Here is a 21,156-nt window from a genome sequence, read left to right as displayed (position 1 = left end):
AGAAAATGGAAATGCTCTTGAGTACCTATAATATGTTGGGCCTCCTGCATTTTTGAGACCTCCATAGTCCTCAGCTGCATAAGCTCGATGCATAAGCGTAAGGCTTATAACACAGAAGCAAAGACTGAAGTTAAATGTCATTTCATAGCTTAAAAAGCTGCAGTTCATCAATGTCATGTTTTTAATTGCAGTTACTGGCTTAACTGATTTTAACACAACTGAAAAAGTTGGTGGGACAACCTTAATTTCTGACTTACATTTTCAACTGTGATCTAGCAGTTGATATCCAAACAAGCTTAGGTGCCCTAAGGTAGCAGAAAACATGAATGATGTTGTCAGTTTTTGTTGAGTCCATTTCCATGGACATAAGTGAACTTGAAAAGCACATGGTCAAAGGGATTGCGCTAGTAGAAGGAGAGGGTGAAAACCATGGAAGGTAGGCAAACTGGTTGAAATTACAGGGAAGCATGAGATACAGAGCAGTTAGTAGTAGGGTTTCTGTGATTGTTCGTCCTGTAAAATCCTGATTTGAAGCTGGTTAAAGAGAAAAGCCAGGGTTGCCATGTTCACTCTGTCCTCTGCCTGGAGAGTCTGAGACTAAGCACATTCAAAAAAGACATCTGAGATTCAGGAGTGTGCCTCAGGTTGAAACCGGTAGCTAGTTGTAACTGTTAAAAAAAACCAAACCCCCAGTCACGAAAACTGCAGATGGAGTCCCAAGGAAGCCTTTTAAAATTAAGTTAATGTTGAAGTTGTGATGAGCAACTATTTCTTGTTAATTTAGAGACACATCTTGGGTCTGGAGTAACGAAATCATGAGAAGTAAAATGAACTCTTTGCATCCCTCACCTTTGGTTGGTTGATTGAAGTAAATTGGGTATTTTATTGGTAACAAAGGCTTAAAATGTTTAAAATCAAGTCTTCTGTTCAGACACATGCTAGTCATTTCTTCCCCACTCCTCAATGGAAAATTAAGAGCCCTTGTTGCAAGACTTTGGGAAACTGGGTGTATTAATTCCAAACTGAACAATCCTCGGGTATCTGTATAACCCTTGTTTCTGTTTATAGCTGAATATATTGACAAATCTTGCCTGTATTGAAAGGCTTCTGTTACTGTGGAAGCTGGAGTAAGATGGATATGTTGCAGTAGTGCTAGGTGATCATGTTCAGTTTTATGAAGCCTTACATTGCAGTTATATGTCCTGTAGAGAAATGGTGATACTTGGTAATTTTCTCCCTCTAGAGTAAATTTGGTGCCTCTCATTCAACAACTGTTTTGGGTTTGGGGTAGTTTTTTTTAATAGTATATTTTCCTGGCTGGTTAATCTGATTTGGTAGCATAGAAGGCAAAAGTGGAATCACAGAATGATTAGAGTTGGAAGGGACCTTACAGATCATGTCAATCCACCCACCCTGCATGTCAATCTAAGTTACCCAGGTTTTTGTATGAAGTTGCTGGATTATTTTTTTTTTTTCCATCCTACCATATCTTTTAGGCAGCTCGGACACACATTCTCCCATGTTTTATCTCTGATTTCTCCTTGCCTATATAGAAAATAGATTTGTAGAGGTGAAAAAAAAACGTGAAATGCCCCATTAATGCAATCAAGAAGTCGTCTTCCCAAACAGTGCAAGACTTGGAATTGTGTACTTCCAAAGGTAAGTAAAACCACATCTACCAGGCTCTTATCTAATTGCGGCTCTGCTTTTCTGTCCAAGCAGTACAGTAGCGTTGTCTGAATCAAGTCTAATCTGTGCTGGAGACTGGATGGCTGACAGAAGGAAAGTAAGTCAGTGGGCCTTTCACCTGCTTCAAGGGGCTGTAAGCAAAAGGCAAAAGTTAGTAATTTATTGCATTGCTGGCATTGCAGCAACCCCTAGAAGTCCTGGGTTTGAACCAGGATCCTATTGTGTTTTGCAGTGTACAAACACAGGACAAATAGTTTGAGGCTCTCTGGAGCCAATATGTTGCGAAGAAATTGTAGGGTTTGGGGTTGGTATTGTAAGATAAGTTTCTGAGAAGTGGGGGGAAAATACAGTAGAAAATTAAATAAGGCTTTTTTGAAGTTTCCTCTGCAAATAATTCGGGGCCAATTTAACTATTTCCTCTCTGAGGCATGCAAAAGTGAGCCTGTCCCTCAGCACAAGCAGGCAGCTTTAGACACAAATACCTATACATACTAAACCCCACTTTTTTTGGCAGGCTCCTGATTAATCTTACTGAAGCGGAGAGCCTGCAGTACCCATGCATTTTTTCCAATCATCTCCATGATAAATGTGGTGTCCCTAAGAAATTGTATTTGTGCTGCTGTTTTGTGAAAGTATTGAATGTGGATAACGTGTGTCTAAGCTGCTGCTGGTGTTAGATGGTGAGCACAATGCAATCAAGCTGTAGAACAACAGCTTTAGAAAAACGTGAGGATGTATTCAAATGACATACCAAGAGTAATTCTAATTAGATAAGCAGAAAGCAACTAGATAAATAATAAATGGATCATGATGGTAAAGGACTGCAGTTTCTCATGAAAAGTGAGGGTTGTCTTTGAAGTTTCTGTCATTTATTAAGCATTGCCAAGTAGGTTTGTTGCTTCGTCCTGGGTATCCCCCGAAGTTTTCACGTTAATTTCCATATCCTGTCTGGCATGCTAAGCACTGTATGATGTTGTTAGGTCAGTCTTGGTATGGTGGCCAGTGGCTCTATGGCCCAGGTAGCCATCTATCAGTGGCTGGTATGTTTGCTTCACCAAAAGCATCTTTGAGAAGCACCTGGCCCCTTGGAGACCATCAGCCCTTCTACAGTGGAAATAGATGGTGTGACCTTGAGCCTTGGTTGTGATTTCAGAACCTAAAGGCTTTTTCGGCTTTTATATACCCTTCTTAACATAATGACAGAGAAGACAACATAAAAATATTTCCAGGAATGAGTTGGCTGCCTCCAAGTGAGCCAATCCCTGAGGTGGAGAAACGCTCATGGCTTCTCCAGGACTTACTTGTCTGTGGCATACACCCCATCTGCAAATACTGAAGGCAGGCTTTCGGTTAAGCCTGGCTTCAGTATTTGTGGGAGGAGTGCCACCTGGCAGAAGAACTGTAAGAACCTGCCTTCTGAGAGTCAGAATCAGGGCTGTTCTCCATAGTGCTCTGGCAGCTGCAGTTCTTCAGTTTGTTCTGCAAGTGCAGAGTGGGTTTTGCTTTAACTTCACACTACAGAACGAAACTTGAACCTTGCTGCATGGCAAGCCAGACAGAAATGATGGGAAATTACTTTGTGGTGAGCAAAAAAGACAAGGATAAAAAATTGGCAGGGAGGATAAGATAGCGTAAGAAAGAGAGGCTCAAAATGTCTAGTGTTTGCTTATGCCCCAAATTTTGACCATAGCTTAGTATCTAATAGCTCAACTCAATGACGAGTCATAATTACTTAGCAGTTCTCTTCCCTTCTTCCCCCCCACCCAAGATACAAGCTACTTAAAATCAGACTGGGATTCCTCGGTTACTCTGGTAATAGGGACTCTGCCAGAGCCTGTTCAGTCAGTTGCCTTGTAACTGTAAGGGCCTTTCAAAAGGACAATCTGAAGTCAATCCTACAGAAACAAAGATGCCTACAGATTAGTGATGTTTATACTTCTTAAAAATAGGAACATAAATAAAATCTCTGTACTACTGCAGCATCTGAGTAAGAACCATGCAGACGAAGCATTAGACAGTGATGAGGAGTTGCATGCTACAACAAACCAAACCTATTGCTTCTGTTTGTCTTTTAAGGCTCCATGTACAGGAAGAAATCAGTCTTGAGTGACCTAGTCATCTCAGAGAACATACCAAAATAAGGTATCCAACCTTATTTTGCATCCCCTCAGTCTTCACCAGGGATATTCTCATATCTATGACTTAAAAAAAAAATCATTTGTTAGCACTGCACTGAAAATCATTTCTGATCATGTGATTGCATTATCACAGTATCACAGTATGCTAGAGATTGGAAGGGACCTCAAAAGATCATCTAGTCCAATCCCCCTGCCAGAGCAGGAACACCTAGATAAGGTTACACAGGAACGTGTCCAGGCGGGATTTGAATGTCTCCAGAGAAGGAGACTCCACAACCTCCCTGGGCAGCCTGTTCCAGTGTTCCGTCACCCTCACTGAGAAGAAGTTTCTTCTCAAGTTTAAGTGGAACTTCTTGTGTTCCAGTTTGTACCCATTGCCCCTTGTCCTATCATTGTTTGCCACTGAGAAGAGCCTGGCTCCATCCTCGTGACACTCCCCCTTTATATATTTATATACACTAATAAGGTCACCCCACAGTCTCCTCCAAACTATAGAGACCCAGCTCCCTCAGTCTTTCCTCATAAGGGAGATGCTCCACTCCCTTAATCATCTTAGTTGCCCTGTGCTGGACTGTCTCCAGCAGGTCCCTGTCCTTGAACTGAGGGGCCCAGAACTGGACACAGTATTCCAGATGAGGTCTCACCAGGGCTGAGTAGAGGGGAAGGAGGACCTCTCTCGACCTACTAACCACCCCCCTTCTAATACACCCCAGGATGCCATTGGCCTTCTTGGCCACAAGGGCACAGTGTCGGCTCATGGTCACCCTGTCGTCCACCAGGACCCCCAGGTCCCTCTCCCCTACACTGCTCTCTAACAGGTCGTTCCCCAACCTATACTGGAACCTGGGGTTGTTCCTGCCCAGATGCAGGACTCTACACTTTCCCTTGTTATATTTCATCAAGTTATTCCCCGCCCAGCTCTCCAGCCTGTCCAGGTCCCTCTGGATGGCAGCACAGCCTTCTGGCGTGTCGGCCACCCCTCCCAGCTTAGTGTCATCAGCAAACTTGCTGATAGTACACTCAATTCCCTCATCTAAATCATTGATGAATATATTAAATAATACTGGTCCCAGTACCGACCCTTGAGGCACTCCACTAGATACAGGCCTCCAACTAGACTCCGCCCCATAGACTACAACTCTCTGGCTTCTCTCCTTCAGCCAGTTCACAGTCCACCTCACTACCCGATCATCCAGACCACACTTCCTCAATTTAGCCGCAAGGATGCTGTGGGAGACCGTGTCAAACGCTTTGCTGAAGTCAAGGTAGACCACATCCACCGCTCTGCCATCATCCATCCACCGTGTTATTTCCTCATAAAAGGCTACGAGATCGGTCAAGCATGGCTTCCCCTTGGTGAAGCCATGTTGACTGCCCCTCATAACCCTCTTATCCTTGATATGCCATAAGATGGCACCAAGGATAAGGTGTTCCATCACTTTCCCAGGAATGGAGGTGAGGCTAACCGGTCTATAGTTACCCGGGTCCTCCTTCTTGCCCTTTTTGAAGACAGGAGTGACTTTTGCTTTCCTCCAGTCCTCAGGCACCTCTCCCGTTTCCCAAGACTTGGTAAAGATGATGGATTTTGATTAATTGTTCCCTTATAAGCTCCCATGTATTGCTCCATGTGTATTTCTTTTCCCAGAGCGTCTGGGTTATGCTGTGGTGGTAATAAGTAATATATCAAATCAAGTTTTCTTTGATAAAAAAAACTTAATTTTATTCATTCTAACACAGGAGCTTTAATAATATTTTCCTAAACAGCTTATGACTGCGGGCACATTCTGGGAGTAATTTATCACTGAAGTTAAGTTTACTCCTTTACATTACTTGAGCTTTACTATAATTCCTCAAAACAGGATATAAGTAGGATTTAAAACTACATAATCCTTAAGCTGGTCCTCTGCAAAGGCAGATTTATCCCTTAAAGCACTGCTTCATTCAAGTTTTTTAATTCCTAGTATAATATCTTGCCTTAAATTTTATACTGCTCAGTGCTTCAGTGGCATATAAAAAAAGCTGAAACTGCTGTGTGGCTTAAAATAAAACTCCTGTTGTTTTCTGAGGAGGATTTGGGGAAACAGGTGTTAGTAGGGCCCTTTCTCTGCCTCTTGAGTGTGCTGGGTAAGCCCAGGTAGACCCTGCCTGCCCCTGCCTGCCCCTGCCTGCCCCTGCCTGCCCCTGCCTGCCTTCTTGCTGGTTTTCAGCTGACCACCTACCCTGAAATATGCTAAAATGCACAAAATACCTATCAGTGGATATGGATATTGTCTTTTCATCAGTTGAATTAGTGGGTAGGTTTGACTTTGAGCTATTAGGCTTTGTTCTTGCAGGGTGTTTCCCTACTCAGCTCTTAGTAATAGTGGCTCTGTGTCCACTGCCTTTCTTGTACTGCTCTGATTCTATGATGCTACTTCTTTGGGACCCGTTCCATGCAAAGCATTTGCTCATCATATATAAACACCCAGTCATGAGCTGATCTCGCTTTGGCTGTCGTTTGATTTGTTTTAATGTTAGAATTATGTCATGCTAGAATGCATGTCAAAAAACTTGATTTAATGTGCTTGTAATGAATATTTTGTAGGGGAAAATTAACCTTGGGTTAGAGTGCTATGATAAAATTAATCTGTTAGATTATGATGCTATTACATTACAGTGGGAACTCTTCTCCCTTTTTTTTCTCCAAGGTGAATACTTAGTACTGGAGAATATCGAGAGCTAATTCTAGACAGCTGAGGAGGGTAAAATAACTCAAGCAAACAAAAAAACAGCAAACCACGCACTGCTGTGGACTCTCCTCTCTTCTGGCTTTGCTCTATCAAATTTACTGAAGGTGTTGGAATAAGCTGCCTGGTGCTATTCTCTCATACTTACAGTGTAACATCCCTTTTCTGTTCACAGCCCAGCCTACTGCATTCCAGAGGCAGTTTCTGGGGTAACTGAGCAAGGATAGACTGCAAAATACATTACACAGTGGACCATGTAAGTAATTCATATACAGGAATGGTGTAGAGGCACTGCACTGTTGGAAGTATTGTTTACCTATAAAGAATGTTTGGTTATGAGCATTTTTAAAGTGAATTTTATTTCCTGTTTTTATTCAATATTTAAGTTGTGTATTCCTTTGCTCTCCGAGTGCTGGTTTTGAACGCTGGATCTTGGTGGTCTTGTTTGTCTTGATTAGTTTTTTTGTGTTACAGAGGTGTAAAATACCTATTGACAAAGTAATTTTCTGAGCAACCCTTTAACCCTACCAAATAATTCTCAATTTTTTTTTGGTCTAACCATTTTCATGAAGCCTGAAATCATACCTGCTACACCAAGGTTTGGATCTTTACCTTCATTTTCTTAACAAAACTCTGAACTTAGTTTAGCCTCTCTTTTTCACTTGATGCTTGTTTCCTGAAGTGATTTTTGGTTCTACTTCAATTGAGTAAAAGCCCCAGCCTATTTTCTGGAAAGGAGTATAATTTTTAAGAGAGCTTGCTTTGTCAGTGCAGATATTCCAGACTTGGTGCTTTCTCTCCTCATAGCAGCTCCATGTGATGCTCTCTGGCATAACATTAATTTCCTTGGAACTGAAATCAAAGCGTTAGTTGAATTTCTAGCAGTACAAGGCTCAAATAGCAGCAGCAGCTGCTTTTGCTGATGGTGCTTGGGTACAGTAGGGTTTGGATATATCTCTCAGCTCTCTTTCTAGCATATTGGAGTGTAAACCTTGTTTTTTTACCACTAGACAGATATAAATTAAAATTAAAGCTGCTCTAAAGTGTGTTTGTGTTTTCATAGCAGGGATGGAGCAGCTCGTGATGTAGGACCAGTACACTGACAGCGTCTTACCCCAGTGTGTAGATGGAAGCCTCCATGCGCATCACCTTGGTTGGCTCTTCAGTTTAGCTCTGACAGTCAGTTGCTGAAGGTGAAAAAGCTGGTGCAGTTTTGCCTGTGTCAAGTCATGGACAGGATCATTTTTCCCAAGGCCCAGTGTCAGTCCTTACCTCCTTCTGCCAGACTTTTCCCCACTTTGGACCAATATTAGCATGGTCTATAGCAATACCTACACAAATCAGACTTAAATCAGCGCTGCTTCAATGGCATCAGTTGGCAAAAGCAATGTTGGAGAAGGAAAATCTGAGAATGATGTGCTGGTCCAATACTGGTGAGCTACCTGTTTTATAAAGTCTAATAATTTCTTACAGCAAAACAAATCATGACTATGACCTTTACATTCTCATTCCCCTCAAATCAGCCTTGAGGAGTTCTGCTGCTCCAGTCACACTTCAAACTGTATTTATTTATGTGTGTGTTTCAGGTCTTCATCTGTATGTTCTTTCAAATTGAACTCACATCAAATCCAAACAAATTTGTGTCTTTGAAGTGGGACTGTTGTCAGACCTTTGTCAGAAATTATTGTATTGCTGTACAGTTTTGTGGTAATAGCAGAAAAAAAGTCCGATGCCCAGGTTCTTTATAATTTTCCCCTGTGTCTTTGAAGCTTTCCTAGTGCCTCTTCAGCAAATGCTTGACAAAAGTTTCACAGACACCTAGCTCTACATCAGGCTCTAAATCCTGAAGATCTCATGCAGCAATGGACTGGTTTATAGTCCTTTCCAGTTTCTCTGAAGAAGAGCAGAATGTGGTTTCTCCAGAGCTCAAACGAAGTGAATCTTTTATTTCTCTTTTTTTCTTTAATTGACTTGGGTGTCAGATCCTCATTTCCCTCACCTGGTTTAAAAGAGGATTTTTTTCTCTCCTTTGTTTTGTGTGGTGTTCTTTTTTCGGGGGGGGGGGGGGGGGGGGGGGGGGGATTTTTTTGTTGCTGTTGGGGTTTTTTTGTTTTGTTTGGGTATTTTTGTGTGTGGGATATTTCTTTTTAAACAAGCCATATTTTGGAGGATGCCTCTTGGAATTTGTGGCGTTGAGGATTGTTTCAGACTAGGTTTCTAAACTATGATAATTTCAAAGTCCATGGATACAATTTTTAGCTAAATAAGTCATTTAATAAAATGTACCCATAATGTTTTTCATCTTAAAAATACCTCAGCATGTAGATATTTGTTACATAAACAAACCAGCTTTGCAGTAAACAATAGGGTTTTCCTTATAAAGGAAAATAAGCCCAATAAATACCTGGAAACTGGTGGCTGCCTATGAAGAGAGAGAATGGTGGGCTGTTGATGGAGAGCAGTCCTTGAATGGTGCTATAGCAAGGGAGAGCCAGAGATTGGTTCATTGACCAGAACAAGTTATGGACTAGCTGGAAGCAGCAAAGCAGTATCGTCTGATTGGAAAGAACAAATGGATTGCTTCTAGGACAGAAGTTTGGAAGATGGAGACTTGAGATAGCTCCACTAAGGAAAAAAAATACCTGACGCCAGGCTGGGAAAAGAAATGGATAGATTTTAAAGCAGGCAAAGATTGAAAGGAAAAATGAAACTATTCCAGTGTTTTCGAAGGATGAAAAAAAGTGCTTTGTTACACTGTTTCTACCAGAAATCATTTGTCCTTGTTTTTTCCAGCAGAGAAGTTCTGCAGGTGTTGCAGGTCCCCACGGCTGCAGTATGCTCCGTGCTCCTGTTCATCTTCCCAACATGGTGCATTCAGTGTGGGCCATTTCTGCTCCCATTATCTTTGGTTACTGAAGTGAGACTGTTTACAGAGTAAGTATAAGCACTCTGCTGGTTTTTCTTTGCCAGGCGGGGCGGGGGGAGGAGGTCACTTTGCTTACCTGGATTGGTTTGGGTCTGCTTGTGGAAATATGGCCAGAAAAGAATTCCTTTTAATTATATTTTCCCTGTTCTGGTTGGTGCTTCTCCATCTCTGTCCCTGAACACAGATACAGAAACAGTGACATGAACGTGCAGTGTTTTTAGCTTCAGGGGCTGTCAGGACAACACAGTTTTGATATGTTTCCGCTGACAAGACCAACCAGGGAGAAGGACAGGCAATCATCATGTGTCTATATATGTATGGCAAAGCCTTATCTTACATTGGTAAATTCAGTTTTGGTGAGAACCTTGTACTGCTTACTAGGTATAAGACAAGCACATAGCAAGTTATTAAAATGACCTTATTTTTGCAGTGACGAATGATGAAGTTCATACAAAATCAGTGTATTGGGAACAGGATTCCCAGTATGGAAGAGAATAATATTTTCAGTAACTAGGTAAAATAATGTTAACATTTTTAGAAAGGAACTAAACCATTGAAAACTGATAAGGAGAAATATAGGAGGTAAAGGTTGTGTCTGGAAGATCTGTATTTCTAGTGTCCTTGGTGTGTACTCTACCATCTTGAGCACAGATGATTTTCAGTCTTCAGCTCTTTACGTGCCTGATTTTGAAATGTCACCTAGTGAACACTTTGAAGCTGATGCCGTTCTCCTTTTCCTCCACCTCAGCACAGGAAAGGTGAGATTAGCCCAGACCTCAGCCCAGCATAGAGAGTCTCCTCTGCAGTGTCCATGTTGGTGAGGGCAGCCCCTGGTAAGGTAAGGTATGGGGGACCTTCAGCTTCTGATCCCCCACCCCCGGCAACATGGATCAGAGCACCCATGACGAGCCAGGGTTGCTGTGAACACTGCCTCTTTGCTTCCTGGTTTGGACGCTATTACAGCAACCTGAAGTCAGTGCCAGCTGCCATGTGTTGCACAGTTGTTCTTGATCTGGACTGAGGTTCAGTCATTGCTGCAAATCTGCTCTTGGGTTTGGGGCAGTCAGTGGAGCTAGGTGCACACAGCGTGATGTTGTTGGACCCATTTGCAGCCCCATCCCTGGCAGTGTTCAAGGCCAGGTTGAACAGGGCTTGGAGCAGCCTGATCTAGTGAAAGGTGTTCCTGCTTGGCAGGGGTTTTGAAAGTAGGGGAACTTTAAGGTCCCTTCCAACTCAAATCGTTCTGTGGTTCTATGATTCTATGTTTTCCCTGCTACAGTGCAAGCAGGTTGTCAGTCACTTCCCTGTTTCTGTGCTCCTCCATCACTGATCCACAAAATGAACAGCATGGTACCTATGTAGTGGCAGAAGGGCTTAGGAAAGCTTGGATCTGTCATGGGGTCTCTGGGACCTCTGCTGTTTGGGTTGGGCAGTGCAGCCACCTGCCTGGCTGTGATTCAGGCTGCACCCAGGGGCTGTGCCAACGGTGGAACCGGGGAGGCAGCTCCCCAGGCAATTTCAGAGCATCCCAAGCAGACATGTAAAATAGATGGTGTGTTTGGCCACTGGAGCAGGCTCTGGTGCCATCAGTGCTCGCTTCAGCCAGGTCTGTCACCTCAGAGCCTGTTACAGGGTCTGGATCAGAGGGAGCCAACAGTGAGAGGGCCCAACTGGTGTGGCCTGAGTGCTGCTGCTGTGACATCCCCAGTAAGACACAGTATTGTGTGGAGCATAGGAAAGCCAAGTTGAACACGTGGCTTATTGCTGATGGTGGCTGTAGATAAGAGACATCCAAAGTAAAAATGAGGATCCTAACCCCAAGGGTAGATGGGTTTTCAGATTTGTTTCTTTACTTGTTTTAAGGCAATAAGGAGAAGAGGACATAGACTGGCCCCTGGCATAAGTGTGGTTATGATGCAAACCTGTCATCAAAGCCAGATACCATCTGTGGAGGGGTTTGTGCCTGGGAAAAAGTTCTTTCAATGCAAAACTGTTTTGAGATGAGTTTTTGACACATTCCCCTCTTGCCTATGTCTAGCAGTCAGGGAGCAGCACGGCACCGCATCCCTGCTCAAGGGGATGGAAGTGCAGTGCCAGTCAGCCTCCTCTTATACCAGGCCCAGGAGCCGGCTGTTGCTGTCACCTCTCACGGGGTGCAAGTCGGGAAGCAGTTCATGCCGGCACTTGGCGGCGCGGGGACTGGTGTTTTCCTGCAGCACAGGGACAGCATGGCCCCACGGCTGCTGAGGTCCTGTCACGTTTGCGGAGCCCGGAGCCACCCCGACGAACACCGGGATGGGGAGTCCCGGGGGTCGCGGCGGCTCCGGCAGAGCGTCCGGGGCGGGGGGCCGACAGGAGCGCGTAGGGGCAGGGTCTCTGCAGCTGGGTATTCCCGCCCCCCCGCTCCCATTGGCTGTTACCGCGCTCTTCTTTGCATATTAATGACCTCTGCGCCAATCGGGTGGCGGGGGTGGTTGCTTCATTAGCATACGCATCTCTGCACTGGGCGCAGAGCAGCCGCCGTCGCGGCTCGTAGCGAACGAGCTTGGGTCGGGGCGGGTGGCGCGCAGCAGCCCCGCCGCAGGCAGCCCCGCCGCGGGGCCCGGGCCCGGGGCGCACGGCAGCCGGCGCGCTCCGCGCTCCCTGGGGACCGCCACCCGCCGGCAGCGGTGCGGGCTGAGTCGGCCATGGCCGCCGCTGCGCGGGACCTGCTGGATTGAGATGAGCAGCGGCGGCGGGCGTTGGATGGGGCAGGCAGGCGGCGGAGGGGTGGCTTCCCGGGCGCGCCGCTGAGGTGGCCCCAGCGCCGCGCCGGCCGGAGGCGCCTTCTTATTTTTACCTTTTGTTGTGATTGTTGTTGCTGTTTTTAAACCTCTCGTTTTTCTCCGCCCGCCGGTGGCGAGGCTCAGTGTGCGGAGGGCGGCGGGCCGAGCCGGTGGTCGGCGGGGGCCGGCGATGCGGTGCCTAGCTCTGCTCGGCCTCGTCGCCTGGGGCCTGGGGAGCTGGGCCGGGCCCAGCGGCGGAGCGTCCCCCCCGCCCTGCCCGGCGTCCTGCAGCTGCGACGGTGACCGCGGCGTGGACTGCTCCGGGCGGGGGTTGGCCGCCGTGCCCCCAGGACTCAGCGCCTTCACGCACGCCCTGTGAGTCGGGGTGGGGGCCGGGGCGGGCGGGTGCTTTGTCCCCCTTTATTTACCCCCCCCCATAACCGTGTGTTTACGTATCTTTCGTTGCTGCTGCGGGTCTGACACGGCCACCACCGCGGCCGCCGAGCTCCCCCACGGCCCGGCCCGTGGGAGGCGGCCTGTGGGCAGCGGCGGGGCCCGCTGGGCCGCTCGCAGGGGCAGGTGAGTGCGGCGGGGCCCGAGGCTGCACCTGGGCCTGACCGCTGCCCCGCGGGGGGCCCGGCCTGGCCTCTCGGAGGTTTAAAAGTCTGGGAGGGTTGGCGAGGGGAGCCTTTGGTGGCGGAGGGGGGAGCTCCCGTAGGGTTCGATGTGCTCCTGGTGCCGTCCTAAGGCAGGGGACCCGCTGCCTGCACGTGTGTGTGCCTCTGTGCTATGTCCTTGCACTGCAGCGCCCTTTCTCTTCAGTTTTCTCCAGAAACCAGCTTCCAGGCTAGCTGATCTCCCCAAAGTTAAGGCGTTTCCAGCCCTCAGCATGCGTGAATCAGTTAAATAAGGATGCCTTTGCTGTTACAAAACCTCACAGTGTATCTGCACAGCTGAACCTTGGAAAAAACCCCAGCTTAAACAAGCGTCGTGAGCTTTGTGGGGTTTTCTTTGTGGATAGGGAAAAATACAAACTCTGAAAACCCTTTTCGCGGTATCCTGTGATGATAAGCAGACACAACCTGGTGGATGTTGCATTGAGTTTTGGTAACTTCAGTAATAACGACTTTAATTGAGGAATGAACACTCTGTTTTGTAGAGACATGACCAGAGAGGGATTTGCAGCTTTCAATATGGTAGCTTTGCTAATCCACAAACCTGTTAAGTTTCACAATAAAACCTGTCAGTCTTGCCCCGCTTCTCAGCAAAGATTTGGAGCGAGGTCTTGTATGGGCCAGTGGTCAGGTCTGTTATTGCTAAAGCTTTACAGCATGCAGCACAGAGCGCACCCCGACAAGTGACAGCACATGGGTTCACATCAGTAGTGAGCTGCCGTGCTGTCAAAATACAGAAGCGGCATATGCCTACGAAAATGTCACTTTTTTTTCCCCTCCCCCCTCTTTGTTTCCCTACACTTAATATGTAAAGAGAGTCTGATTCTTAGTTACTGGATGTGTTGTTTACTGAGCAGGTTTCCAATTTCTCCTACCTGTTTGCATTTTGTTTTTAAATCTATTTTTTTTTTCCTCTTTTAGTTGTTCAAGCTGGGTGGAGAAAGGTTACCGAGCCTTTTGCTTGTGTAGTACCTGATGAATGGCAAAAGTTACCGGTCTCGGTTGTTACCTGTGCTGAAATACTTTGTTCCTTTCTGTGCCTGTGCTACGTTGTAGGGAACTGACTTCGTGGTGGTTTTTCTGTGGCAGAAACGGTGTTTTGTGCGTGGGGTAGGGAGTCGGGAGCTGATGTCATGAAGCCTTGGATTTGCTGGTAAATTATCTTCTCTTCACAGACAAAACAGGAAAGTTACCCAATTTCATGAACTACTTGAAGCCTATCTGGTAAAAGCTGCATTTAAGTGCCAGGTTTTATGGCTACTATGTTGTCTGTCTGTCTTGTAAAAATGGGCTCGGTACGTCTCTTTGTGCCTGCAACATGGCATTCCTTGTCTAATGGTACAAGTTGTCATAGCCAACACCCATTAGAGATAAGGTCACTGAAGTGTTTCAGTTTGCAAATTCCAGGTAAATTTCCTGAAACCAGCTGAAGGCCTTTGGTAAGAGGAGCTCTTCATATGCTTCAGTGTATTTCATGATGGATTTGCGTCACTGTTGGTTTTATGCCCCTTAAATCTGAGCAGAAACTTTCTAGGTATCTTGTTCTGTGGCAGTTGAAGGAAACTCTTGGTCCCACTTGTGTTTAGTTCCATTCCCTTGTTTACAGAAGGAACAAAAAGGGTGACTTCTTGGCACTTCTGTTCTTGAATAGTCTCTGTTGTAGCGAGGCCACTGGAAGTTTAGGATATGTAGAAAACAGTTTTGTAGGCAATAAAAAGCTCATTTCAGATCTGCTTGGCCGGGGCAATGTACAGTTTTGCCAGAGAAGCTGAGTTGGCTTGTGAGGAGGGGCGAAAAAGAAAGAAAATAACATACCCCCCCAGCAGCTGACGTATTTGTGTTATGGCAAAGTGTCTTAGCTACGTGAAGAGAAGAAACCTTTGCTATGCTTTGTGTCAGGCAATGTAAGGATGCCAGGAAATCCCCTTAGCATTGCTACAGGGCTTCTTTTTTTATTATAGCCGTAGCAGCAGTGAGTCCACAGTACAGCAGAGATGGTTGGAAGAGTGTTACAGGCGATGTTCTGTGATATTGAAGCAAAGTTGTGCCTGCTTTTCTGCTTTGGCCAGGAGAGAGCAAGAGAAGGAAATCAGCTCACTCTTGACCCAAGTTGGCAGTGAATGAGTTTTGAGGCAGTTGAGAACTGTGGAAGGGGGTTGGTATTTAATTCTTCTTACATCTGTTTTCCTGCAGTCTTAATTTATTCACATTAATTTTAATAATTTAACATAACTTCCAAAGGTGTATTTTGAAAACACAGCCATGTTTCCTGGGCTGCCATGAGTGGTCAGGCAGTGACTTCTGTAGAGCCTCAGAAGCACCTCCTTTCAGGTTCCCCCCCTCTTTCCTTATTTCCCATTCCTCAGCTCTTGACTGCTTTGCTGCTCATTCTTTGCTTACTGCAGTGGTTAGAAAGCTCCTCCAAACACAACAGATTTTTTCTTTTTGTGGAATGTACATTAAATCCACTCCACTCATACCTGGCAAAAGGTTCTGCAACCATGATGCTAGGTGCAGGGAGAGGAGGACTGGGGTGATAGCAGGGTGATGCATGGTTGCATGGTTACTGATGTGCAGCATGGTTACATAAGGGTAGTTGCACCAGACCAAGCAGCTTGGAAAGACGGCATCTATAGCTCATTACTTTTGAGTCATCAGTGTGCTTTGAGAAATAGAATTTGAATGAAGAAAGGTGAGTACGTCATCCCAACCACAGTCATCTTGGTGGAGAGATTCTGGGGAGATAGACAAGAGAGAGGTGGCAGCACTAGATCCGGGCACTGTGAGGGGCTGGAGGGGATGGGATGGGAAGGAGTCAGGAGGACATGACCATGAATAATTACTTGATACTTTTACTGTAGGTGGCCATTTGTTCTGTATAATTTAGGTAGGTGTTTATGTAACTCTTAATTACCAGCTGCCTGTTTTTCTGTTTATGAAGGTTGTGATTTTGCTTTGTTGCAAAATAACTGTCGTCTAGCAAGTTGAGATGCCTGTGCAAGAATGTGAAAATGTTGTTTGTTTGGGTTTTTTAACCAATGCGGTACACGCCTGATCTTTGCTATGGTATTTCACATGACGTGCTAGAAAACATCCATTTTAGTGGAAGACAGTTATGGTAGGGCATACTGGTACTTGTGTTTCTCATGGGTGTCAGTTTAAGAACTCAAATTGTAGTTGTAGAGGTTTAATGCATGTGTGAGTCTTGTGCAGGAGATGAAAAGCAGATAATTCTAGCTGGTGACTTTGGACACATCTTAGATAGACCTGGCTGTTTTAGGGACTTGCCTGACAATCATGAGAAATGTAGTCCGTTCTCAATGCCTGCTATTGTATTTTGGGCACTTGAAAGGTAAAACCAATACAGCTGATTTACCTTCTGGTGCTTCTTGCTAGTATTTTTAGGGAGTGGTAGGGTCCCTTGCTTTAAGTTTACTTTGAGTTGTGAAAGGCACGCTTAGGAGCCCTGGCTGCTTTAGAGGATAGAACTTCATTCTGAAACGGTCATCTTGGTCTTTTTTGTTTTTGTTCTTTTTTTTATTACTCCTTTAACCTAATACTGTCTGTCTTTCTGTGTGCTGTGTTATGCACAAGATTTGTAAGATCAAGATGTGGCAGCCTAGAAGGATCCTTCTTTTGTATGTTTCATACCACAGGTTACTTCAGCAATCACAGAGACTTGATCCTCTGGGTTGTTTTGGTTTTTTTTTTTTTTTTAATGTGTGCTTACTGTCTGGAAGTATCTACACTGTTTCATGTTAGCATTACATGTCCTGCTCTGTTTATGTATCAGTGGCAAAAATGGTATGGTTCTGTTTGGACTCAGCAGAGCTTGTGCATTTTGTTATTTGTTGTTTCATCTGGCGCTTTTGTTTTTTGTAGGATGATGATGAAATGCAGTAGGTAGATGTGAGATGTCTTCTTCTAATGTGTCCCATACAAACACACAGATATTTAGCACCCTGCTTTGGTCAGATAAGCACAAGAAAGGACATGGCTGAGGTTTTATGAAGGCTGTCTGGCAGAGTTATTATGGTGAAAAGTAAAGATGTCCAGACATGACCTTGAGTCTGGAAAATGTAGTGTAATTGCAGTTCTCCTGAGATAGAAAAGCCTTATCTAATTAGAGGTTTGAAGGTTTTACAGTGACACTGTTGAGTTTTTTCACTTGCTTATGCCACATGGTGGTGATGGGATGGCAAATAATAAGAGGCTTATTCTTGGTTTTTAAAAGCCTATTTCCCATACTAGTTTTGGAAAGACAGAGTCACATCATTTTAATGGGAATATTCCTGTTAGTTGGCAGAAATTCCGTTGCATTTGCACATGCCTGTGCAATCCTACGGGCTGGAAGGGGGACTTGAGTTTGATACAGCATCCAGCAGCACCCAGTGGCGGCCTCTCCAGCAGCTTTCACTCAAAGATTGCAGTCTTTATGATTAATTTCAAGCTGTCTGATTTGTCAGTCAGTCTTGTAAACAAGTAGATGCTCTTGGGTAGTGCACAGAAAAGTGAGGTGTTTGTTGTTTCAAAGTTTGTTAAATGTTTTTTACCCTTTTAATCTTCTTTGTTGGCAGAAAATTTGGTGTTTTCCTCCTTTTCTTTTATCCCTCCCCTGAAAAACCCCAGTACCCTGCTGTAGCATGTAATTTGTCAGGTATTTGGCTTTTATTTTGTAAGTTGAGCATTTGTATCAGCAATATGACATTTCTTGTTTGATGCTTCCTGGCAGAGGCTCCTAAGTGTGACTTTGGGGAATAAATGCTAAGATGATTCTTCAGCGTGGAAAAAAAAAAGTTGGACTTTAATGTGAGCAAGTTTATGCTAGTAAATAATTACCTTTTCAGTTCTTGAGAGGAATTTACTAATAACTCTCTGCTTGAGATGCAAAATATGGAAACTGTAATATAAGGACTGAAAAACAAAACAAAACCCAAAGAAACCTCCTCCGCAAGGATCTTTATTTGTTTTGTATTCTACATCTAAGCCAGCAATTTTTGCAAAACACAAGCTCTTATTTACCCAGAGAAAATTACTGGCCTAGATTTCAGAAGGGCTGAGCACCCATATCTCATTTTAGAGAGCCTGGGAGCTGCGGGGCTTCAGGAGTGTCTCTGAGTGTCTGAGACCCTCTTCTCAGTCACCCTTGTGCTTTTCTTAAAAGCTTCTTCCTAAAGGTGGCCTTCCTGTTGGGAATGGGCAGGAACTGATGTTGTATTTATATTATGGAGGATTTGCTAACAGCTCAGGTTTGCCTGCTCCTTGTTTTGCAAGCAAGTAAGGAAGTGAAATGGATGGGGCTGGTTAGCTTCAGCATGGCCGCATGGGACTTCATGGCCAGCAGTTATTCTATTAAGGGATGAATGTGTTTCAGGCAGCAGCTCTGTGCTGCCAAGTTGTGGTTTTGGGGTTCTTTACGGAAGAAGCAGAAAGTCAAAAATAGCTTGAGGAAGAATTATAGAAATCTGTGTGATCTAGAAATAGGAGACAAAGGTGGGAAAGGCTACATGAGAGAGGGTAAGAGAAGCAGCCATCTCTATCTCAAGAAGCTTGTAAACTGAAGCAACAGAGATTTAAATGTTCTGAGATGTTTGCCAACAGAGGTATGAACAGAATTTCATGGGTTAATGGTCCCTGGGAGTCCTCCCCACCTGGTAAACTTGCCATCTGCTGCTGTAGTGACCTAGGATTTTGTTGCAGTGGGAAATACTCTTCTGTGGTTTCCCATACCTGCCTTTCAGGTACGGCTGCAGTTTTCTGATAAGATGTTCTCAAACTTTGGTCTGAGAAGAGAGTTCTGGTCATGTGATGTTGGTTCTTGAAGCTTTCCCACCACCGGCTTGCCCTGCACAGCCCTTTTGAAAATGTGGAGGTAGCTGTTAGTATTTCCTTTGTTGATAGACAAGCAGCTGGTTCAGTTGATGTAGAGCTGCATGCAGTGATGGGTGGCACATCAGAAGAGAGGAAGATCTTGACGTTACTATATAAATAACTGCCCTCACTATAAACATCTTTGAAATCCTTGTTTCAAAGTCAGGCCCGGATTTATTCACTTTTGTGTTCCAAATAAAGCTGATATGTCCCAATGAGAAGCATCTATCATTAAATGTATGGGTGCCTGGAAAGTGTAATTAAATCATGCAGAAACAGCATGTGATCTACCTGAAAAAAAAATTGACCTTTTTTTCTTTTCTTTTCTTTTAAAGTGCTTAGTTACTACAGCTGTCAGAGTTTCACTGAAATTGAAAGTTTCCAAGTCTGATGTTATTTATTTCAAAATGCATAGCTGAAATAGCAGAATCCATTTTATTTTACTGTTGAATGATTTAAGTGTTAAGGGCTTGTCACAAGGTCAGAACTTTCCATTTCCCAGAAACATACTGCTGTTGCTGAAAGATTATGGGAAGTCTGTATTTCAGCTTCTCCCTGGATTTGAAAGCCCATTCTGCATAAAACAGTCAACTGACATCAGTAATGATATGCATCTTTTACAAAACAACAGAGGGGACTGTCTCAAAAACAGCAGCTTAAAGTAGGTGTCTGAAAATGACTGCTGAATTTGAATATGTAATAGCTAACTGATAGCATTATGTGTCATGTCAGTCAATATGATAATGTTTTAAACATAGCATTACAGAAATAAATTCCTTACGCTTCTCTTGTGTGCTTTTTGCATTTATTTTTGATGAATACAATTCAGTAGGGAAACCTGTGAAGTCATGAGTATGTGGAAGGTAAGAGCAATACATTTTTTCACTACTGAAGAAAGATTCTCATGTTTCTCAAGTGATAGCAGTTTTGAATGTAGCCAGAAGTTTGTTTGGTATAACAGGAGATAACTATAAGGTATATAAGGTCTGTGGTTGAAATCTGATGCTCAGAGTGCATCAGTGGTTTTATTTCTTGTTGTTGATGTTTTTAAAGTCTAATACTGATAAATACACATGTAATTAAAAATCTTGTTTTATAACTTTGTTAACTGTAGGTAATTCAGACAATGGCTGCTGATTTTTGACAGCTTGGCCTCAAGATTCTGGCACAGTAAAGATACCATTGAAGTAAATTTTGAGTCTGATTTTAGTATTTTCTTAACTTCAGATCAAAAAATAATAGCCATTTTTTTTCTTCAGGGGTAGGAAAACTATCACAAAGGTTAAGAACTGTAACTTTTTTTTTTTTTTTCTAATATACTAGCTAATTCCTGTAAGCTTTGCATTAAAAATGCAGGAGGAGCCTCAAACCGTCAAGGTGGTCTGGAAGAAGGTATAGAAGCTATGCAGAAGGGGCTCTCTTTGGGGCAGAAAAGAAGAGATTTTATTCATTTTCCTGCAAGAGAGGAAGTGCTAATTTTTTATCTTGAGGAAAAGATGAAATAAATGTGAAGTCATGTGAAGTCGTAGAGAGCTTTTTGAGGAGTACCCTGAGCAGTAAGCCCTCAGAGAGGAAACAGCTGTATTTGCAGCTCCCAGTTGAGCTTTCTTTTACTAAACCATAAAGACTTTTTTTTTGGTAGTGTACTTCCTTTCCTCTCCCCATCCAATCCTGAAGGAATGCTAGGTCTTGCAAGGACTTTCTTCACCCTATACTTTTTGAGCAAATGTGTTTGGAGTTTTTAACTGGCACACAATTAGCAGTGAATCATAAATGGATGTGCAATTACAGAGGTATGCAGGGGAGGCCTAAACCTGTTTAATTTAGCTTAATAATGCTGCAAATACAATTGTATATTTTAGGACCTTGTTCTGTGAAAATGTGTTTTTGTTTGGGAGTTTTCCCATTATCTTCTTGACATCTGCATGGTTACAGATGAATAGCCTGACCCGATGCCCCAGCGGGGAGAGCGGTGTGGCTGTGCTTTCAATAGGCATGTCTCTGACAAAGGAAACATATGGAATATTTCATTCCCGTCTTTGCAAGGGCAGAGGGCTGGGGGCTTCAAACTTTGTGGTAGATTGGTAAGCTAGCCACAGGGTTTTTATTGTGAGCCCTCAAAATACTCTTGCTTAAGGGCGTCATACTTTGCTGTGGGACTGGAATCGTGGATGTAGAGCAAAACTCTTTTGGCATTGCATTACCAATAATGTGAACAGGCAGTAGAGTTCACCATGGTCGCCTTTATTTCTTCTACATGGTACTGAGGATTGTCTGGTGGAAAGTGTTCCAGAAGGGTGTTTGGAACTAAATGAGCTTTAAGATCCCTTCTAACCCAAACCATTCTATGGTTCTGTGTTTTTTTGT

At 44.1% G+C, this 21,156-nt stretch overlaps 1 protein-coding gene across 3 annotated transcripts in view; it reads left to right on the top strand.

Moving 5' to 3' along the window:
- The first annotated feature begins 1,682 nt into the window (after positions 1-1,682).
- LGR4 (leucine rich repeat containing G protein-coupled receptor 4) overlaps positions 1,683-21,156 on the top strand; it is a 91,189-nt gene continuing 71,715 nt past the window's right edge. Inside the window, exons 1-3 of one of the 3 annotated variants that reach the window (XM_061356561.1) lie at positions 1,683-1,822; positions 3,766-3,831; positions 6,729-6,809. Coding sequence is in view for 1 of the 3 variants with exons in the window: in XM_061356560.1 (XP_061212544.1) it covers positions 12,435-12,619 (185 nt within the window). In the remaining 2 variants the exon portion in view is untranslated. Of the gene's footprint in view, positions 1,823-3,765; positions 3,832-6,728; positions 6,810-9,349; positions 9,488-12,154; positions 12,620-21,156 lie in introns of those variants that run through there. The other 2 variants (XM_061356562.1, XM_061356560.1) reach the window with 2 other exon arrangements.

This window comes from Neopsephotus bourkii, unplaced genomic scaffold (assembly GCF_033783945.1).
Source record: "Neopsephotus bourkii isolate Nb327-2 ecotype Australia unplaced genomic scaffold, CSIRO-AGI_Nbou_v1 NB_860, whole genome shotgun sequence".
NCBI classification, from domain to species: Eukaryota; Metazoa; Chordata; class Aves; order Psittaciformes; family Psittacidae; genus Neopsephotus; species Neopsephotus bourkii.
This window is presented reverse-complemented; position numbering and strand designations above follow the sequence as displayed.